The sequence below is a fragment of the Aquarana catesbeiana genome, linkage group LG05 (assembly GCF_042186555.1).
Source record: "Aquarana catesbeiana isolate 2022-GZ linkage group LG05, ASM4218655v1, whole genome shotgun sequence".
Classification (NCBI taxonomy): Eukaryota; Metazoa; Chordata; class Amphibia; order Anura; family Ranidae; genus Aquarana; species Aquarana catesbeiana.
The window spans coordinates 365,862,553-365,883,579 of NC_133328.1; the positions used below are offsets into that span (position 1 = coordinate 365,862,553).

Genomic DNA, 21,027 nt, shown 5'->3' on the forward strand with positions numbered 1-21,027 from the left:
ACGTACGTACACCCGGGATTTACTGCGCATGCGCACGCCCGCAGGGAACATGCGGCCATGATGCCGCCATCCTGCACACTAGAGCGCGCACAGGAGGGAGCAGGTTGCGCACGCACGCGCTGTCTGCACATGCGCGTTACCCGCATGCGCGTGCCCGCGAGCAGTCCGCGCGGTCCCCGGAGGGAACCTGCCTGAGTGCAACCGCTCTCTGGAACCATCACAGTTGCCACAAAAAGACATCACAGTCTGGCATAACAATCTGGCATAACATTACTTTCAGAAATAATGTAATAAAAGAGGCCTCCAAAGGAAGCACTCACCGATCCTCGCAGCAGGGCCTGAGATAGGCCCAATCTTCCCCAATCACCGCAGGTAACGCCACTGAGGACCTTCAGGAACCAGGTCCCCTTTCGTTTAGGGTCCACACCCCTGGACCTGTAAAGCACCCTTTAGGTTTCCTTGGGCAAATAAAAGACCAGGAATACCATATCACAAGGGTCCAGCTCCATAAGGAAACATTACAGGCAAGACCCTGTTCTTGAACCAGGGCTCGGGTACCATCCACTTTAGCATGATATGCCATCCGAATGGATCCGATTTATAACATCCTCACTGGGACATTATCCTGAAGAAAGAGCTTTCACAGCCGTGACCATAACCTTCAAGACACTGACAAAAAACTAAAGGTACTTCCTGTATGGGAGGGGTTATATGGGAGGAACCTTCTTACTATTGGTTGCCAGTGTCCAATCACCTAAAGGTAGCATATAAACCCATGTAGTCATTACTATGCTATGGTGCTCTGTGTCCCGTGATGTACGATAAAGAAATACACTAGGCCGAAAACCGAAAACAATACCGAAACAGCACCAATACCGAAAGTGACTGTTTTTAAAAATATTTTGATACAGGAGATGGTCAGAGACTGGGGACATGGTACAGGAGATTGTCAGTGACTGCAGCCACATTACAGGAGATGGTCAGAGACTGGGGACATGGTACAGGAGATGGTCAGAGACTGGGGACATGGTACAGGAGATTGTCAGAGACTGGGGACATGGTACAGGAGATTATCAGAGACTGCAGACACATTACAGGAGATGGTCAGAGACTGGGGACACGGTACAGGAGATGGTCAGAGACTGGGGACAGGGTACAGGAGTTGGTCAGAGACTAGGGACATGGTACAGGAGATTGTCAGAGACTAGGGACATGGTACAGCAGATTGTCAGAGACTGCAGACACATTACAGGAGATGGTCAGAGACAGGGGACATGGTACAGGAGATGGTCAGAGATTGCGGCCAGGTACAGGAGATGGTCAGAGACTGTGGACATGGTACAGGAGATGGTCAGAGACTGCGGACATGGTACACGCAGCCTCAGCAGTGCCCATCATGCAGCCTCACCAGTGCCCATCATGGAGCCTCACCAGTGCCCGTCATGCAGCCCGCGTTTGCCCCTCAGATGCAGCCCACGTTTGCCCCTCAGAGGCAGCCCACATGTGCCCATAAGATGCAGCCTCACCTGTGCCCATCATGCAGCCTGCTAGTGCCCGTCATGCAGCTTGCCAGTGCCCGAATCAGAGCGGCGATCTCCGTGGGTCACGGAGCTGCATTTGAATTGCCCGGGTCGCTGTAACAATGTCCCGCCGCCTGTAATCACGTCACACTGATTCAATGTCCCACCATTGGATCAGTGTTCCGTCTGTCACAGGAGGCGGGACATTGTTACTGCGGTCTGTGTAGTAAGTAAGCTTCGTGACACAACGGAGATCGTGGCGAGGAGGGAGGGAGGGGAGGGGAGGAGGAGAAGAGAGGAGAGGACTGCAGAGCGCCACGCCAGAATGACACCCCCGTAATGGGCGGCACCAGGGACGGGGCTCCGCCCCCATTTTCAGCACCGTTATCGGCGAGATTTCCTTTTCAGCATTTTGCCAAAAAGGCCATTTTCGGCCGATATGTTTCGGCGGCCGAAATTTCGGTGCATCACTAGAATCAACAGGTTTTAAGTTAGAAACGGAGTTACAACCTTCCCATCAAAAAAAGGACACTGGAACCCAAATGTAATACCATCAATGAAAAGCGGGCCCTTCTGTTGGTTTTGATAAATACAGCCTAACACTAAGATTGATTTAACTTCAAACCAACTATTTCCTTCACTGATTCATGCACTTGCTGGGAGCACTGTATATACTGTATGTAGTAGCTTAATACAGTATAGAGCACTGTGTTCTACCAGCAGGACAGGAACTTCCCATAACAAAATGGAATCGGGTTAAGCGCTGTTCAGCCATTCAGTTTTGTATTTTATAAACAAATACAAGGCTTCCTTTGAGAGACAGAGAGGTGCATGGAAGACATCACAATCTCCATCTCAGCCAATCAGAGGAAGCCTGGCTCTACACTCTCTACAATCCTAAGTTGCAGGAAGTCCATGCTGCAGTGCTTCTTGCTGAATGATCTGCTTACAGTGCATTGAAAAAGTATTCACACCCCTTGAAATTTTCCACATTTTGTCATGTTACAACCAAAAACGTAAACATATTTTATTGTGATTTGTTGTGATAGACCAACACAAAGTGGCACATAATTGTGAAGTGGAAGAAAAATTATTAATAGTTTTCAAATTTTTTTACAAATAATTATCTGAAAAGTGTGGCATGCATTTGTATTCAGCCCCCTTAACTATGATAACCCTAACTCAAATCTAGTGAAACCAATTGCCTTCAGATGTCACCCAATTAGTAAATAGAGTCCACCTGTGTGTAATTTAATCTCAGTATAAATACAGCTGTTCTGTGAAGCCCTCGGAGGTTTGTTAGAGAACCTTAGTAAACAAACAGCATCATTAAGGCCAAGGAACACACCAGACAGGTTAGGGATAAAGTTGTGGAGAAGTTTAAAAGCAGGGTTAGGTTATAACAAAATATCCCAAGATTTGAACATCTCACAGAGCACTGTCCAATCCATCATCCAAAAATGGAAAAAGTATGGCTGATAGGTCAGGCAAGGAGAGCATTAATCAGAGAAGCAGCCAAGAGGCCATGGTGACTCTGGAGGAGCTGCTGAGATCCACAGCTCAGGTGGGAGAATCTGTCCACAGGACAACTATTAGTGATGCACTCCACAAATCTGGTCTTTATGGAAGAGTGGCAATAAGAAAGCCATTGTTGAAAGGAAGCCATAAGAAGTCCTGTTTGCAGTTTGCGAGATGCCATGTGGGGGACACAGTAAACGTGGAAGATGGTAACTCTGGAGGAGCTGCAGAGATCCACAGCTCAGGTGGGAGAATCTGTCCACAGGACAACTATTACTTCTACATGGGACAAATCTGGCTTTTATGGAAGAGTGGCAAAAAGAAAGCCACTGTTGAAAGAAAGTCATAAGAAGTCCTGTTTGCAGTTTGCGAGATGCCATGTGGGTGACACAGTAAACATGTGGAAGAAGGTGCTCAATTTTGGTCAGATGAGACCAAAATTTAACTTTTGGCCTAAAAGCAAAATACTGTGAGGTGGAAAACTAACACTTCACATCACCCTGAACATACCATCCCCACCGTGAAACATGGTGGTGACAGCATCATGTTGTGGAGATGCTTTTCTTCAGCAGGAACATGGAAGCTGGTCAGAGTTGATGGGAACACAGAATATAGCAGTGCAGCGCTCAATACAGGTCAGATGTATACACATAAAATGTACATATTAAACGTACATTAATAAAACGCATGAGGCAAAGTCCCAAAAAGTATATCTTAGTCCGAGGAGATCAAAAGCTGCCCACTTGCAGAAGGGGGATGCCTCAGTTGCCAAGGAAAGGGTGCAGTGATAGGATAAGATTGTATTTGTTGTATCACCACCAATGTGAACCTCCACCAAGGGTCTAGGCTGCTCACCTTATTGAGTGGACCTTCTGCGTTAACAGCAAGGTCACTCATGCATTCCCTTCCACAGGGTAGATTATGGAGATACGGGTCCACAGGCAGTATCCCAAATTCAGTCTCATCGGTTGATTTATATAATGTTAAAAACAAATGATTCGCTGAGGAAGTCCACACGGACGTTACGCGTGTGAGGGGCTCTGTGATGTCAGTACAGCCACCCATCTGGTTCATTTTATGCTGTATACTCCTGCGCTGGGAAACAGTGCTTGCTTTGTGAGTAATATTTTTCTTATTTGATAAATTTTATACCTTTTCGTATGGAGAGCACTATGTCCTGTTATTTTTGTTTTTAACATGATATATATCAACCGATGAGACTGAATTTGGGATACTGCCTGTGGACCCGTATCTCCATAATCTACCCTGTGGAAGGGAATGCATGAGTGACCTTGCTGTTAACGCAGAAGGTCCACTCAATAAGGTGAGCAGCCTAGACCCTTGGTGGAGGTTCACATTGGTGGTGATACAAAGAATACAATCTTATCCTATCACTGCACCCTTTCCTTGCTAACTGAGGGATCCCCCTTCTGCATGTGGGCAGCTTTTGATCTCGACTAAGATATACTTTTTGGGACTTTGCCTCATGCGTTTTATTTATGTACGTTTAATATGTACATTTTATGTGTATACATCTGACCTGTATTGAGCGCTGCACTGCTATATTTTGTGTATGTCTTTTTAGGTTTTGTATATTGACCTACAGTGTCCAGCTGCTGAGTTTTAGTAATTAGGTTTTGCGCTGTCTGTTTCTTCTGTTTAAGAGTTGATGGGAAGATGGATGTAGTCAAGTACAGGGCAATCTTAGAAGAAAACCTGTTAGAGTCTGCAAAAGACTTGAGACAGGGGCGGAGGTTCACCTTTGAGCAGCACAACGACCCTAAACATACAGCCAAAGCTACAATGGAATGGTTTAGATCAAAGCATATTCATTTGTTAGAATAGTCCAGTCAAAGTCTAGACCTAAATCCAATTGAGAATCTGTGACAAGACTTAAAAATTGTTGTTCACAGACGCTCTCCATCCAATCTGACAGAGCTTGAGCTATTTTGCAAAGATGAATGGGCAAAAATGTCCCTCTCTAGATGTGCAAAGCTGGTAGAGACATCCCCAAAAAGGCTTGCAGAGAAAGGTGGTTCTACAAAAGTATTGACTCAAGAGGGCTGAATACAAATGCACGCAACACTTTTCAGATATTTATTTGTAAAAAAAATTTGGAAAACCATTTCTCATGTCCCTTCCACTTCACTATTATGTGCCACTTTGTGTTGGTCTAGCACATAAAATTGCAAAATTAAATACATTTACGCTTTTGGTTGTAACATGACAAAATGTGGAACATTTCACGGGGTATGAATACTTTTTCAAGGCACTGTAACTGATGCTGCCACAATATTGGATTAGGTGGAGATCGTGATGTCACCACTGTGGCACCTCGTCAATTCAAAGAATGCTTACCTGTCAAGATGTAAACTGTTGGTGCTATATAAATCCTGAATAATAATAATAATAATAATAATAATAATGTAAACTGTTCTCTAAATGGTGCCCGTGCTGAGTGAGCAACCTACTGAGCAGATGCTTGGCACAGGATCTGGAAGCCAGCGGCAATCACTTTAGTAGCAGTGCCAATTACAGTGATTTCACAACTTCCACAGGGATCATCCAGGTATGACACATGCATACTTACATTGGTCCAACGTAACTACTGCATGTAAAAATTTGTATACCTAAACTTCAGCTTTAACTGTCAGGATGAGTATCACATTATAAACAAGTAAACACAAGAAAGTACAATGATATTTTTATTATATACATAAATTAAATGTGACCTTGAAGCTGCCTTGGCATGTTCTTCTTTTTTAGGTCTTCTTCATCACTATCACTCCTAAATTAATAGAAATAAAATTACTACCCATGTTTATTTGTATCAAAAAGAAAGATAACCACTAAAATCATATTACTGTTTATTTATTTACCAAATGCAAAGCATACAGTATATTAAAGTCCTACTCCAGATACAGCAAAAATACCCCACACTGTAAAAGTTAAATGTTTGTCAAAGCAGAACTAAACCCTCCTATCATTTACAGCCAAGGACGCTGCCATCTTAGCCTCTGTTTGATCTGCTGTTGCCATAATGTTGCACATGTAATTAGTTATGATACCAGTCAATTGATGGTTTGGCAGTTCAGTTGATAGCACAAGTTAATGTGGCAATTATCATTCATGGCATGTCTTGAATTTAACAGTTTTGGGAGAAAGTTAAAATTGATGGGTTTAGTTCCACTTTAAAGCAGAACTAAACCCACCTAAACTTTACAGCCAAGGGAGTTGCCATCTAATCTCTGTTTGAGTTGCAGTTGCCATGGCACTGCATATGTGATCAGTTATGACACCTGCAATTTGATCGATTGCTTGACAGTTTGGTTGATGGCAAAAGAAAAGGTGACAGTTATTATTTACGGCATGCCTTGAATTTAATTGTTTTAAAAAATCGATGGGTTTAGTTCAGCTTTGCGTTGAGCTCCATTGCAAAGGTTTTTTTTGTGCAATAACTTGGGTTTTAAAATACAAAAAACAGTCAAACTGTAACTCTAAATTACAATGAACAAAAAATTGAACATATGGGGCATATTTACAAAGCTTTTTTCAGTGTAGTACATAACAGGTGTAAATTCCCTCCTAGGCAAAGCTCGCCAACTGTTCTGGTAATTTTATAGATAGCCAACTCCTATCCTCATATTGATTAGTGGTTCCAAATTAATAATAACTACTGCAGTAGGGAACAGACACAAAAGACACTCAGCATCCTTCCAAAATAACCGTTCTGTTTTATTTAATGCAATTGAAGGTTTTTATACACATGATTACTTAGGTATCACATTAATATTACAATTGTACTTTTATGGTAACAAGGGGCAAAACATAGGCAGACTAATTCTAATCAGGACTCGAAAGAAGGCAAACATGTAAATGAAAACATTATTAGTGCTGTGTGCAGAGTGAGTGCATAGAAACACAAATAATATACAGAACAAATTTCCTTTACACATGTCTTAAAGTAGAACCCTGGGATTTTCAAAAAATGCCCCATTAGTACACCCCCTACATAAAACACTAAACAGTTCTTACACTTGTGAAATTTCTTACCATTTAAGAGATATGTATGATTGAATTTTCAGAAAGTCAGCTTTGTGATTCAAAAAATGCATCATCTTTTCTGGCAGGGAGGATCTCTTAGAACAGTGATTGCATCACATCCTCTTCTCTCTCTCTCTAACTGTAATCAGCCTACATTTCCCATGAATCCTTGGGATGGGAGTGAATGTGGGAGGTACACTAGGCTTGTACATGTAAATGTGAACAAGCCCACTTCAACATAAATCACACCCCTCACTCTGCAGATAAGAAGCCATACATAACACACAGTATGATAGGTTACAGCCTTATAAATACAAAGCATTTTTATAGAAATGAAAACCAGTGTAACGTGTCAGTGTCCACCAGAGCCAAATGTCAGGGACCACCAGAGCCAAATATCAGGGACCACCAGAGCCAAATGTCAGGGACCACCACCAGAGTCAAATGTCAGGGACCACAAGAGCCGAATGTCAGGGACCACCAGAGCCAAATATCAGGGACCACCAGAGCCAAATATCAGGGACCACCAGAGCCAAATGTCAAGGACCACCAGAGTCGAATGTCATGGACCACCAGAGCCAAATGTCAGAGACCACCAGAGCCAAATGTCAGGGACCACCACCAGAGCCAAATGTCAGGGACCACCACCAGAGCCAAATGTCAGGGACCATCACCAGAGCTCCACACCGCCCCCACAGCTGAGACCATGTAATTGAAAATGTCCAAATTGGGCCCAATCAAGGTTTCAGGTGTGGGGGCGGTGCGGGGGGGGGGTCAGAGGAAGACATATTGCTGCCAGCGACCAGTATGAGAGAGTGAGAGCGATAACACCAAATTTAACACACCTGCTCCCCATTCACACCTGAGACCGTGTAACACTAACGAGTCAGATGACGACGGCGAGGGAAAATGGCTAATTGGGCCCAATTTGGACATTTTCACATGGGGTGTACTCACTTTTGTTGCCAGCGGTTTAGACATGGCTGTGTGTTGAATTATTTTGAGGGGACAGCAAATTTACACTGTTATACAAGTTGTACACTCAGTACTTTACATTGTAGCAAAGTGTAATTTCTTCAGTGTTGTCACATGAAAAGATATAATAAAATATTTACAAAAATGTGAGGGGTTTACTCAATTTTGTGAGATACTGTAGCTGGTTTCTAAGGAGGGGGTCGGGAAGCTGGCCACAGGCCACCTCCAGATTCTGCCCCCCCCCCTATGTGAATGAGTATCGGGTACATCGTACCCCTACCCATTCACCCCAAAAGCAGTGAAAAGTAAAAAAAACAAAGAGCCAGTTTTTGACAAGTCCTTTATTAAAAAAGAAGCCCTGAGCCGTCTTCTCCCGGTGCCATTTTCTCCCGGTGCCGCCTTCTCCCAGAGCCATCTTCTCCCAGGGCCGTCTTCTCCTGGTGCCAACTTCTCCTGATGTTATCTTCTTTTAGTGCCGTCTTCTTCTTCCTATGCTGTCTTTTCCACGAGCTGTCTTCTTGTGCTGTCTTCTCCTGGAGATGTTTTCTTCCTCGCTGCTGGTTACCCTCTAAAAACAAAAAAGGTTGCTCTTCTCCTGAGGCTGTCCCCCGCTGTCTGGCACCTCTTATATAGCCATGGATTGTGGCCATCCGATAACATCCCCCAGAGAGCCCGCTCCTTGTGACAACACGTGACTAGCTGCGAGGAAGAAGACAGCTTCAGGAGAAGACAGCACAAGAAGACAGCTCCGGGAGAAGACAGCACATGAAGACAGCTCGTGGAGCAGACAGCACAAGAAGAGAGCTTGGGGAGAAGACTGCACAAGAAGAAGACGGCACCGGGAGAAGACGGCCCTGGCAGAAGACGGCACCAGGAGAAGATGGCACTGCATGCTCAGATAAAGGCCTGGTATGGATTTTGTGGGGGGACACCATGCCATTTAAAAAAAAAAATTGAATCCATACCAGACCAAACCGAAGGGCCTAGTGTGGACCTGGGGGGGACCCCACGCCGTTATTTTTCTGCAATTCCGCTGACAGCTGATGACTCATCGGTTGTTAAGGACGAAGCAGCCGGCTTCCTGGCCCCCTCCTTAGCAACCAGCTATATACAGTGTTTGAAGTTCAGTTTAGTCGCTTTTTTTTTTTGTAAAAAACGTATGTCAGCGGACATGAAAACGGATGTAAAAATTGACATCCGTATCCGTTTTTTTACAAAAAAAAAGTGACTGAACTGAACTTAAAAACTGAACGCCCGTATGAAAGGACCCTGAACTGACTGAAAATACCTGATGGTAGACACCTAAAGCTGGCGATAAATAGATTAAAAATCTGCCAGTTCAGCAGGGACCACCAAATTTCAGTACATCTTTGGCCATTCCCATTTGAAAGCTGTTGATCTAAGGACCGACTACTATTGAACGGGGCTGTTGGAAAATTTAGCCAATCAGCTGCAGCTCTGATTAGTGTACTTTGAAGGCGGGAGAGTCCCTGCTCCCATAATACAGTGACACAGCGGAGAGGATTCCTTCATCCACCTTAAATGTGTGAATAAGGGAATGCGTTCAATTTTTGTCTAAGCAGAGAAAACTAAAAATATTTTGATTCACAGTACAGTTCACAGTGTAGTAACTTTGTCTTCTTTCTCCTACCGATAAGGCTTATACTAGATTGCCACATATAACAATTCTGTTTTTGAAGGCACATACCATTGAACTTCAGAAGCTCCTTTGTTTTTTTTCTTTAAATATGCCTTCAGCTGTTCTGCTCTATCAAGATACTTAACACAGTTTGATCGAAGAATCTGTTTTTGTTTTTCACCCAGAGTGTCATCTAAAAAATAAAATAAACAAATAAATAAACATACTGTATATATACACACACACACACACACACACACACACACACACTACTGTGCAAAAGTTTTAGGCAGAAGTGAACAAATGCTGTGAATTAAGAAAAAACAGATGTAAAAATTGATGTAAACTGAATCAGTTTTTTTCTGTGCATAAACATAGGGACCATAGTTAGCAGACTCTGTAACTTTCACACAGACTAAATAATATACAATTTTTTTTACCAAAGAAATGTAGCAGAGTACATTTTGGCCTAAATTTAAGAACAAAGATTATTTATTTGCAAAAAAAAAGTATGTTTTTTTTTTTTTATCCCAAACTTTTTGGTCTTTTTCCATTCTATACAATAATAATAAATAAAAAAACTAGTAGTAATTAGGTGGCACTAAAAAAAAGCTCTAGGTGTGTAAAAAAAGAGATATGAAATTCATCTGTGTACAGTGTTGCATGATCCAGTTATTGTCTGTCAAAATATAACAGTGCTGGTCTGGACAAAAGAGGGGTTATTAAGGTGTTGGTCTTCAGGCAGTTAAAAGCGTAACTGCTCCTTTGCCCCATTTATTTACACTAATAGCAGGGCACCCTCTGCCCTCAAATCCAGCATTATACTCAGCAGTCCCCAATGCAGCGAGTTATCCCTGATTTGATTTCTTGGCTCCTTTTAAAAATCCTTCTGGGCCCATGTACTTGCTCTGTAGTTCCATAATTCCCATGTACTTCAAAAAAAGAGCAGAGGAAAAACATGCTGATCAAAACTGGAGCAGATAGAATTTGGAGCAGCTGTATATGGCAACCAATCAGTTTCTTTAGTTAGGCTTTGAAATGAAAAATAGATGATTGTTTGATATACACAGCTGCTCCAGTTTTGATAAACACCCCACTGTTTGTTTCGGGATCCCAATATGAGTACCATTACAAAAGATTACCCACTTATTCCAAGTTCACAAACAGACTGATATTCACAAATGTAAAACCCAACTCCAGATCCCGCTACATTCCTTGCTGTATCATTGCTTTTGTTTCCTTTCATGTTCATACTTTTTCCAAAAAAATTGCCTGGAGTTGGGTTTAAACTTATTGCACCATGTGCTGGAGAAATCTAGAAATGCAACAGAAGCTTAAACCATAGGTGTTCTATATTGGAAAAACTGCATTTTATTGGTTGGAGTCCAACTTCACAATTGACAAAAAAACTCACTTACAAAACATCCTGAGGTCTAGTATTTCTAGAGAGGTCACATGGCATCTCTTGCACAAAATTGTGCTGGAAATACCATGAAGTTTACACACAGGATACTATGGCTTTATGTTCCACCCAAATGATGATCAGGTCCTACTCAGACTTCCACCTGAAATTCTTTTCTCTTTTGTATAGAGATCTGCCTTAACAGAAACAACATAAATACTTGTAGAATTATAAAAGCACTTACTTTTCTCCACATGCTGAATATACTGTGAACAACACTGATATAAGTGAATTGCTTCCTCATAGTTCCCTTCTTTGTCTTTCTGGCATGCTTTATTGGCGAGGTAAATTGCGGTCTGTTAGAAATATAAAATAATATAGTATGTGAGTATTGTGTGTGCATGTGTTATGAAATATATATATATATATATATATATATATATATATATATATATATATATATATATATATATATACATAGAGCCCTGCCCAGGTTGCTCACATGACATGAGGGTTTCAGCCCTTTCCCATGTGCTATAAAAATAAAAAAAAAGATCAGCTGTAGTGTGACGGACCGCCTGGCATCCCGTCTGGGTGCTTCCACCAAGATACAGCTTCCTTCACTCTGGAGCCAGAAACCAGGTATTATAGCTGAGCATTGCACCCAAGAACTAGAGGACTTGCTTAGGTGCAAACTGGAACTCTTTATTGAAAACTCACACAGAAAATATACCACACAAAATCAGATAAGAACATGATCACATTATCCTAAAGAATGCAAACTTTAAACAGTAATATCACCAGTATGGTTAACAGTACATCCAGTGAATAGCTAACATAAACACATAAAGTTCCCACAATAGTTTGGTAAGGAGATGAAATTGACACAATACTAGCAGACATTGAGAAACAATAAGTGACTCAATTTACAATGGGTATTCACACCTAGGAGGCACACAATGGGGAATTATACAACGAGAGAAAGGTACCTTAAAGGGATTGTAAAGGTAGAAGGTTTTTTCTATCTTAATGCATTTTATGCATTAAGATTAAAAAAAAACTTTTGTGTGCAGCAGCCCCCTTCAGCCCCCCTAATACTTACCAGCGATGTTGCAGGAGTGTCTAAGGAGGGGGTTAAAGCAATCAATGCTGGTTCGGGAACAGAAACCCCAAATCTGTATCAGGTCCTAGGTTCCCAGAGTCTGTGTGTTTTTGGGGGGACATGAACCCGAGTCTGAAGCAAAACCACTCCAAAGGTCCCCCAGGAACACACTTCCCAAAGAATAGAGCCCCTCAAAAGCCAGGACCCATAGTCAGTAGGCAAGAGGCTACCCTGCAGTCCCCTCCAAACGCCCCATGTCCTGGTTGGGTCTGTCACATATAGCTATTGTTCAGCTATTCTGACAGCATAACTGGCAGCTGTAAAAATACAATAACCTCAGAGGAAGATTCATGTAAAACATCTAACAGATTCCTCAATAGATGCAGCATGGATGAAGGAATCTGTTAGATGTTTTTTCATTCAGCCTGCAGGCTGAATGAAAGGTACACCCAGCAAATAGCACAATGGCTGCAAAGGTGTTGGTGCGCTGCAAACTTGGTTTTTGGGGGTTTTGCCGATTCTCTTCCCCGGATATCGAGAGCGCTGGACTCCACCACCGTCATTGCTACCAGGGACGATACACGGACACCTTAGCCTACACCAGGCAACAGACTGCTCTCCGGGACAAGCGCGGATGATTACTATGCAATATGCCCTTTTCCATCTTTAGTTTGTGAGTGCATCTGTCTTTGTCTATGTTTCAGATCCACTTCTATCTGCAAGCTGGCAGCCTCCTCTGACAGTAGCATTTTATCTAGCACCCATATGGACTAATTATCATGGACTTTTCACTGTGTCCGTCTATTGATTATTGTTTAATCATATTTATTGTCGTCCCCCCCCTTTTTGTATGACTGCACCCCCACCCAGAGTGCACTTAATTTACCTATTTTGTCTGTCACAGCCTGCAAAGCCATAGTTCTTCACTGGAAGAATTCTCAACCCCCAACACTTGGTTACTATAAGGCTCCATTCACACCTTGGCATTCCGTTTTGCAGACGGAATCACAGTGATTCTACCTGCAATTTGGAAACGCCGCAAAAATCGCAGGATGCCCTTGTCCATCCACGGTAAAACGCGGGACGCGCGACGCTCAAAAGAAGTTCTTGTACTTGTTTTGGGCGTCGGGCGTCCCATGATTCTGTTGGCTCGTGTTGACCGCGATTCACCAGGGCGACAATCGCGGCAAAATCGATCCGCGATTTGGTGCCATTTAAAATAGCCGAGATTGCCAGGGGCATCCCGTGATTTGCGGCGTTTCCGAATCGCGGGCAGAATCGAGGAGATTCCACGCACAAAACAGAATGCCAAGGTGTGAATGGAGTCTAAACCATTCATTAATACAGCTCTGACACTACACAGGCTACCTATGTCTCCAGGGTCATTCTACGTAAATTTAATAAAATGTGGGTTGCCTGGTCCATATCCCAAACCACCAATTCACACTTACTGCAAGAATGATGCTGCTATATCAGCTGTAACAAACTTAATATCTAGCATTAGGAAGTATTTCTTGGACTTGCCCTGAAACTCCAAACATGGAAACTTCACTCCGTTTACTCACAGAGTCATGTTTACTCAATGGGGTGGTTTACCTGAGTCATGTTTAGATTTTACCATACTGAAACGAAGATTAACAAGAGGTTTACACATTAAAAATAGGCAATGGCTTGTGAATTGATGAGTAACTGTTTTAAATAGTTGTTATTGTGCATTTATTGTGTATTACTGAGTTCAGGGTGCGCCAAGACTGTTTTGTAACTTTTTAAAATTTAAATCATTTCTTTTTTCTTAAAGAAAGGTTTCCACTTCTGTTTTCTCAGAGGGAAGAACTCTTTTTTGAACTGTGAAGTCTATTATGTAACCTAGGAAGGTTACTCTTGGGATAGATATAATTTAACTTTTCTGAGCCAGACCAAATTTTCTAAATGGCCGAGAACCGTTCTGAAATCTGCCAATAATTGAGGTTCTGTTTGGGTAAACGTGTAGATCATCCAAATAAGGGACTTCAAATATTCTCTTTTATCTCAGAGGGATTAAATCTTCCACAAGAACTTTGGCAAAGATGCATGGTGCTGGCAATAGGTCAAACAGGAGGACTGCAAACTGCCAATGTTTCATGCCCCCCGAGCCTGACCACCAGCATTCCGCAGAGCTTGCCTATGGGCCATCCTACCGGCCACCTCACCTCTACGCACTCAACCCCCCCCCCTCAATCCTGTATATATGTCAGCCCCCTCACACCTGTATATTTGTCAGCCCCCCCAAACCTGTATATTTGTCAGCCCCCCCTCACACCTGTATATATGTCAGCCCCCCCACACACACCTGTATATATGGCAGCCCCCCCACACACCTGAATATTAGTCTGCCCCCCCAAACCTGTATGTATGTCAGCCCCCCTCACACCTGTATATATGTCAGCCCCCCCACACACACCTGTATATATGGCAGCCCCCCCACACACCTGAATATTAGTCTGCCCCCCCAAACCTGTATGTATGTCAGCCCCCCTCACACCTGTATATATGTCAGCCCCCCCACACACCTGTATATATGGCAGCCCCCCCTCACACACACACCTGTATATATGTCAGCCCCCCCCATACACACACACACACCTGTATATATAGCATCCCCCCATACACACACACACACGTATATATGACAGCCTCCCCCCCCATACACACACACCTGTATATATGGCAGCCCCCCCCACACACACCTGTATATATGGCAGCCCCCCCATACACACAAACCTGTATATACAGTATGGCAGCCCCCCATACACACACACACCTGTATATATGGCAGCCCCCCTCACACACCTGTATATATGTCAGCCACCCCTCCACACACCTGTATATATGTCAGCCACCCCCCCACACACACACCTGTATATATGTCAGCACCCCCCCCACTTACACACCTGTATATGTCAGACCCCTCCCAACACCTGTATATATGTCAGCGCCCCCCACACACACACCTGTATATATGTCAGCCACCCCTCCACACACCTGTATATGTGTAGATCATCCAAATAAGGATATTCCAAATACTTCAAATATTCTCTTTTATCTCAGAGGGATTAAATCTTCCACAAGAACTTTGGCAAAGATGCATGGTGCTGGCAATAGGCCAAACAGGAGGACGGCAAACTGCCAATGTTTCATTCCCGTGTCAAGTTTAATAACTACCAGCATTCCGCAGGGCTTGCCTATGGGCAATCCTACCGAATCCGCACACCAGCCACCTCACCTGTATGCACTCGGCCCCCCCTCAATCCTGTATATATGTCAGCCCCCTCACACCTGTATATTTGTCAGCCCCCCTCACACCTGTATATATGTCTGCCCCCCCCACACACACACACACACCTGTATACATGGCAGCCCCCCTCACACACCTGTATATTTGTCAGCCCCCTCACACCTGTATATATGTCTTCCCCCCCAAACCTGTATATATGTCAGCCCCCCCAAACCTGTATCTATGTCAGCCCCCCCCCACACACACACACACACCTGTATATATGGCAGCGCCCCTCACACACACACCTGTATATATGTCAGCTCCCCCATATACACACACACATCTGTATATATGACAGTCCCCCCATACACACACACACCTGTATATATGGCAGCCTCCCCCACACACACCTGTATATATGTCAGCCCCCATACACACACACCTATATATATGGCAGCCCCCCACACACACACCTGTATATATGTCAGCGCCCTCCCCCCACACACACACCTGTATATATGTCAGCCCCCCCCACACACCTGTATATATGTCAGCGCCCCCCCCCCACACACACACACACCTGTATATATGTCAGCCACTCCCCCACACACACCTGTATATATGTCAGCGCCCCCCCACACACCTGTATATTAAAGCTGCACGATTCTGGCTAAAATGAGAATCACAATTTTTTTGCTTAGAGGATAGATCACGATTCTCTCACGATTCTCGCGGCGTAACATCATCTTTCACATTGAAACAAAAAAATTGTGCCAACTTTACTGTTTCGTTTTTTATTTATTGAAGTGTATTTTTTCCCAAAAAATTGCATTTGAAAGCTGGGCAAATGCAGTGTGACATAAAATATTGCAGCAATTGCCATTTTATTCCCTAGGGTAAAAAAAAAATTGTATATATATCTAATATTTGGGGGTTCCAAGTAATTTTTTTTTAGCAAAAAATATTGATTTTAACTTGAGAAAGAAGTGTCAGAAAAAGACTTCCTGCATTTACAAGTTGTTTAAAACTTGGCAGACTGCCCAGGTTATTTGTTTACACAGAGAAATTATATCCCTTTGATCTAAGAAGGAAGTTAGTTACAATGTTTCAAGTTCTAAACTTGGCAGACTGCCTGGATGCTTTCTTTTGACAGCTGAGTGAGCAGATAATCTCTCCACTTGTTTATATGAAAGAATCAAACTCAGCAGGAGAGATTGTCAGGGGAGGTGAATCGAGATCACGATTTTTTAACGATTAATTGTGCAGCTCTACTGTATATATGTCAGCCCACACACCTGTATATATGTCAGCGCCCCCCCCCCCACACACACCTGTATATATTTCAGCGCCCCCCCCCCCCCCACACACACACACCTGTATATATGTCAGCGCCCCCCACACACACCTGTATACAGTGGGGATGGAAAGTATTCAGACCCCCTTCCATTTTTCACTCTGTTATATTGCAGCCATTTGCTAAAATATTTAATTTCATTTTTTTCCTCATTAATGTACACACAGCACCCCATATTGACAGAAAACAACAGAATTGTTGACATTTTTGCATATTTATTAAAAAAGAAAAACTGAAATATCACATGGACCTAAGTATTCAGACCCTTTGCTCAGTATTTAGTAGACGCATCCTTTTGATCTAATACAGCCATGAGTATTATTGGGAAAGATGCAAGTTTTTCACACCTGGATTTGGGGATCCTCTACCATTCCTCCTTGCAGATCCTCTCCAGTTCTGTCAGGTTGGACGGTAAATGTTGGTGGACAGACATTTTTAGGTCTCGCCAGAGATGCTCAATTGGGTTTAAGTCAGGGCTCTGGCTGGGCCATTCAAGAACAGTCACAGAGTTGTTGTGAAGCCACTCCTTCGTTATTTTAGCTGTGTGCTTATGGTCATTGTCTTGTTGGAACTGAGCACTCTGGAGAAGGTTTTCGTCCAGGATATCCCTGTACTTGCCCACATTCATCTTTCCCTCGATTGCAACCAGTATTCCTGTCCCTGCAGCTGAAAAACACCCCCACAGCATGATGCTGCCACCACCATGCTTCACTGTTGGTACTGTATTGGACAAGTGATGAGCAGTGCCTGTTTTTTTCCACACATACCACTTAGAAATAAGGCCAAAAAGTTCTATCTTGGTCTCATCAGACCAGAGAATCTTATTTCTCACCATCTTGGAGTCCTTCAGGTGTTTTTTAGCAAACTCCATGAGGGCTTTCATGTGTCTTGCACTGAGGAGAGGCTTCCGTCGGGCCACTCTGCATAAAGCCCCGACTGGTGGAGGGCTGCAGTGATGGTTGACTTTCTACAACTTCCTCCCATCTCCTGGCTGCATCTCTGGAGCTCAGCCACAGTGATCTTTGGGTTCTTCTTTACCTCTCTCACCAAGGCTCTTCTCCCCCGATAGCTCAGTTTGGCCGGACGGCCAGCTCTAGGAAGGGTTCTGGTCGTCCCAAACGTCTTCCATTTAGGGATTATGGAGGCCACTGTGCTCTTAGGAACCTTAAGTGCAGCAGATTTTTTTTTGTAACCTTGGCCACATCTGTGCCTTGCCACTATTCTGTCTCTATGCTCTTCAGGCAGTTCCTTTGACCTCATGATTCTCATTTGCTCTGACATGCACTGTGAGCTGTAAGGTCTTATATAGACAGGTGTGTGGCTTTCCTAATCAAGTCCAATCAGTATAATCAAACACAGCTGGACTCAAATGAAGGTGTAGAACCATCTCAAGGAAGATCAGAAGAAATGGACAGCACCTGAGTTAAATATATGAGTGTCACAGCAAAGGGTCTGAATACTTAGGACCATGTGATATTTCAGTTTTTCTTTTTTAATAAATCAACAATTCTGTGTTTTTCTGTCAATATGGGGTGCTGTGTGCACATTAATGAGGAAAAAAAATGAACTTAAATGATTTTAGCAAATGGCTGTAATATAACAAAGAGTGAAAAATGTAAAGGGGTCTGAATACTTTCTGTCCCTACTGTATATGGCAGCCCCACATACACAAATCTGTACACACACAAGCCTCTGGCCCCTCCCTGTACACAAACAGCTCCCTACCTTTTCTTCACAGCCCCTACTTGTAACTTCCTACCTGGTCCCAGCTCGTTTTTACAAAGCTGATATGTTGCTGAGAAGCATAGTACAGGCAGATCACACGAGGGGTGCAAATGCACATAGTAGCCAGAGGTGGCAGTAAAGAGCTCGATGTCTATAATCAATGACACAAGAACAGCAGAAACTTTGAGATTTGATTATTTCTATACTGCACAGCATGGATCCCCTCCACCCATCCTGCCTTCTTCTGGCCCGGGCGGGCCCCTCAGGCCCCCGGGGCCCCTCACAGTTGTAACAGCTGTACCCCCCTGATGGGGGCCCTGATTGTACGTATATACTTTTCACCAAAATGTTCATTGTCTCAACATTTACTGGTTGCTTAGCAGTCCCTGAATATTTTAATGAAGTTCTTCTTTAACATAGTCTCAGACAAAAATGTTATCATTGTCTGTTTTCAGCATGTGCAAAACCATATGTAGTGGAAGCTTTTTTTAAAAAATGATTCTACTTGTGGTGCAGCAATCACAGCATACTTTTTTAGATACAAAGAAGCCCGTATGTCCCTTAAGCCCCTCCCACCAACAGAGTTTGGCCATACCCACTTTTTTTGCAGTGGAGCACATAGCAAGCTGCAGGTCACTAAGAAGTCCCTCATTTCTAAGTTCTAATGTAGGGATGTTGGGGGTAAGGTGTGCGCATGGGGTTTGGCCGTGTGCCTGGAGACACCCTAATCTAGGGGTTGTCAACCCCTCAGAGCCTGGAGAAGAGGGGTGGCATTTTGTGGAACCAACAGGCTGTGTTTTCCTCCTGCAGCAGCTAAAAGTCTGCTTCTCCTCTTCCCATCTCCTCTTGGGGGAGGGGGGTGCTGAACCCGGGTGAAATAATGCCTGGCTTTGCCACTGGTGAAGAGGGTGTGTCCCTTCCCTCCAATCAGGTCTCAGAGCTAACCTCACTGAGCTCTGCAAACTGTAACTTCAACTCACCTCCCCCTTTTTTCTGAACTCTCAGACAAGCTTTAAATATTCAGCACTTTGAATGAATGTAGAGAAGAGAAGACTGCAGATAGACAGGAACAAATTATGTAGGAGGATTTGTTTCATCTCTGTGTATCACCTGAGGCTAGTCACTTCACTAGGTACATGGAAGGGTTTACAGCCACTTTAACCACTTGACCACTGGGCACTTAAACCCCCTTAATAACCAGACCAATTTTCAGCTTTTGGTGCTCTCACACTTAGAATGACAATTACTTAGTCATGCAACACTGTACCCAAATTAAATTTTTGTCCTTTTTTTCACACAAATAGAGCTTTCTTTTGGTGGTATTTAATCACCGCTGGGTTCTTTATTTTTTGCGCTATAAAAGAAAAAAGACCGAAAATTCTGTAAAAAAAATGCATTTTTCTTTGTTTCTGTTATAAAATTTTGCAAATTAGTAATTTTTTCTTCATATATTTTGGCCAAAATTTATACCGCTACATATCTTTGGTAAAAATAACCCAAATCGGTGTATATTATTTGGTCTTTGTGAAAGTTATAGAGTCCACAAGCTATGGTGCCAATCTCTGAAAATTGATCACACCTGAAGTACTGACGGCCCATCTCATTTCTTGAGACCCTAACATGCCAGAAAAGTACAAATACCCCCCAAATGACCCCTTTTTGGAAAGAAGACATTCCAAGGTATTTAGAAAGATGCATGATAAGTTTTTTGAAGTTGTCATTTTTTCCCACAATTCTTTGCAAAATCAAGATTTTTTTTTTTTTTTTCACAAAATTGTCATATTAGCAGGTTATTTCTCACACACAGCATATGCATACCACAAATTACACCCCAAAACACATTCTGCTATTACTCCTGAGTACGGCGATACCACATGTGTGAGACTTTTACACAGCGTGGCCACATACAGAGGCCCAACATGCAGGGAGCACCTTCAGGCGTTCTGGAGCACCCAGGCCAATTCTCTCCTACATGTAAAAATCATAATTTATTTGCTAGAAAATTACATAGAACCCCAAAACATTATATATGTTTTTTTTAGCAAAGACCCTAGAGAATACAATGGCTGTCGTTGCAACTTTTTATCTTGCACGGTATTTGCGCAGCAATTTTTCGAACGCGTTTTTTTTAAATAAAAACTGTTTTGTGCTTTAAAAAAAAAAAAAAAAACAGTAAAGTTAGCCCAATATTTTTGCATAATGTGAAAGATGAAGTTATGCCGAGTAAATAGATACCTAACATGTCACCCTTCAAAATTGCACACTTGTGGAATGGCGCCAAACTTCGCTACTTAACCCTTTCATGACTAAGCCTATTTTTGAAATTTGGTGTTTACAAGTTAAAATCCGTATTTTTTGCTAGAAAATTACTTAGAACCCCCAAACATTATATATATTTTTTTAGAAGAGAGTCTAAAGAATAAAATGGCGATTGTTGCAATATTTTTTATCACACGGTATTTGTGCAGCGGTGTTTTAAACGCAAATTTTTG

At 42.9% G+C, this 21,027-nt stretch overlaps 1 protein-coding gene across 3 annotated transcripts in view; it reads right to left on the reverse strand.

The window, feature by feature from the left end:
- LOC141144852 (vacuolar protein sorting-associated protein 4B-like) overlaps positions 1-21,027 on the reverse strand; it is a 146,708-nt gene that overhangs the window by 117,633 nt on the left and 8,048 nt on the right. For all 3 annotated transcript variants that reach the window (XR_012244475.1, XM_073630934.1, XM_073630933.1), the window contains exons 3-5: positions 11,343-11,454; positions 9,766-9,889; positions 5,771-5,826 (exon numbers count right to left, since the gene is read on the reverse strand). Coding sequence is in view for 2 of the 3 variants with exons in the window: in XM_073630934.1 (XP_073487035.1) it covers positions 5,771-5,826; positions 9,766-9,889; positions 11,343-11,454 (292 nt within the window). In the remaining variant the exon portion in view is untranslated. The remainder of the gene's footprint in view (positions 1-5,770; positions 5,827-9,765; positions 9,890-11,342; positions 11,455-21,027) is intronic.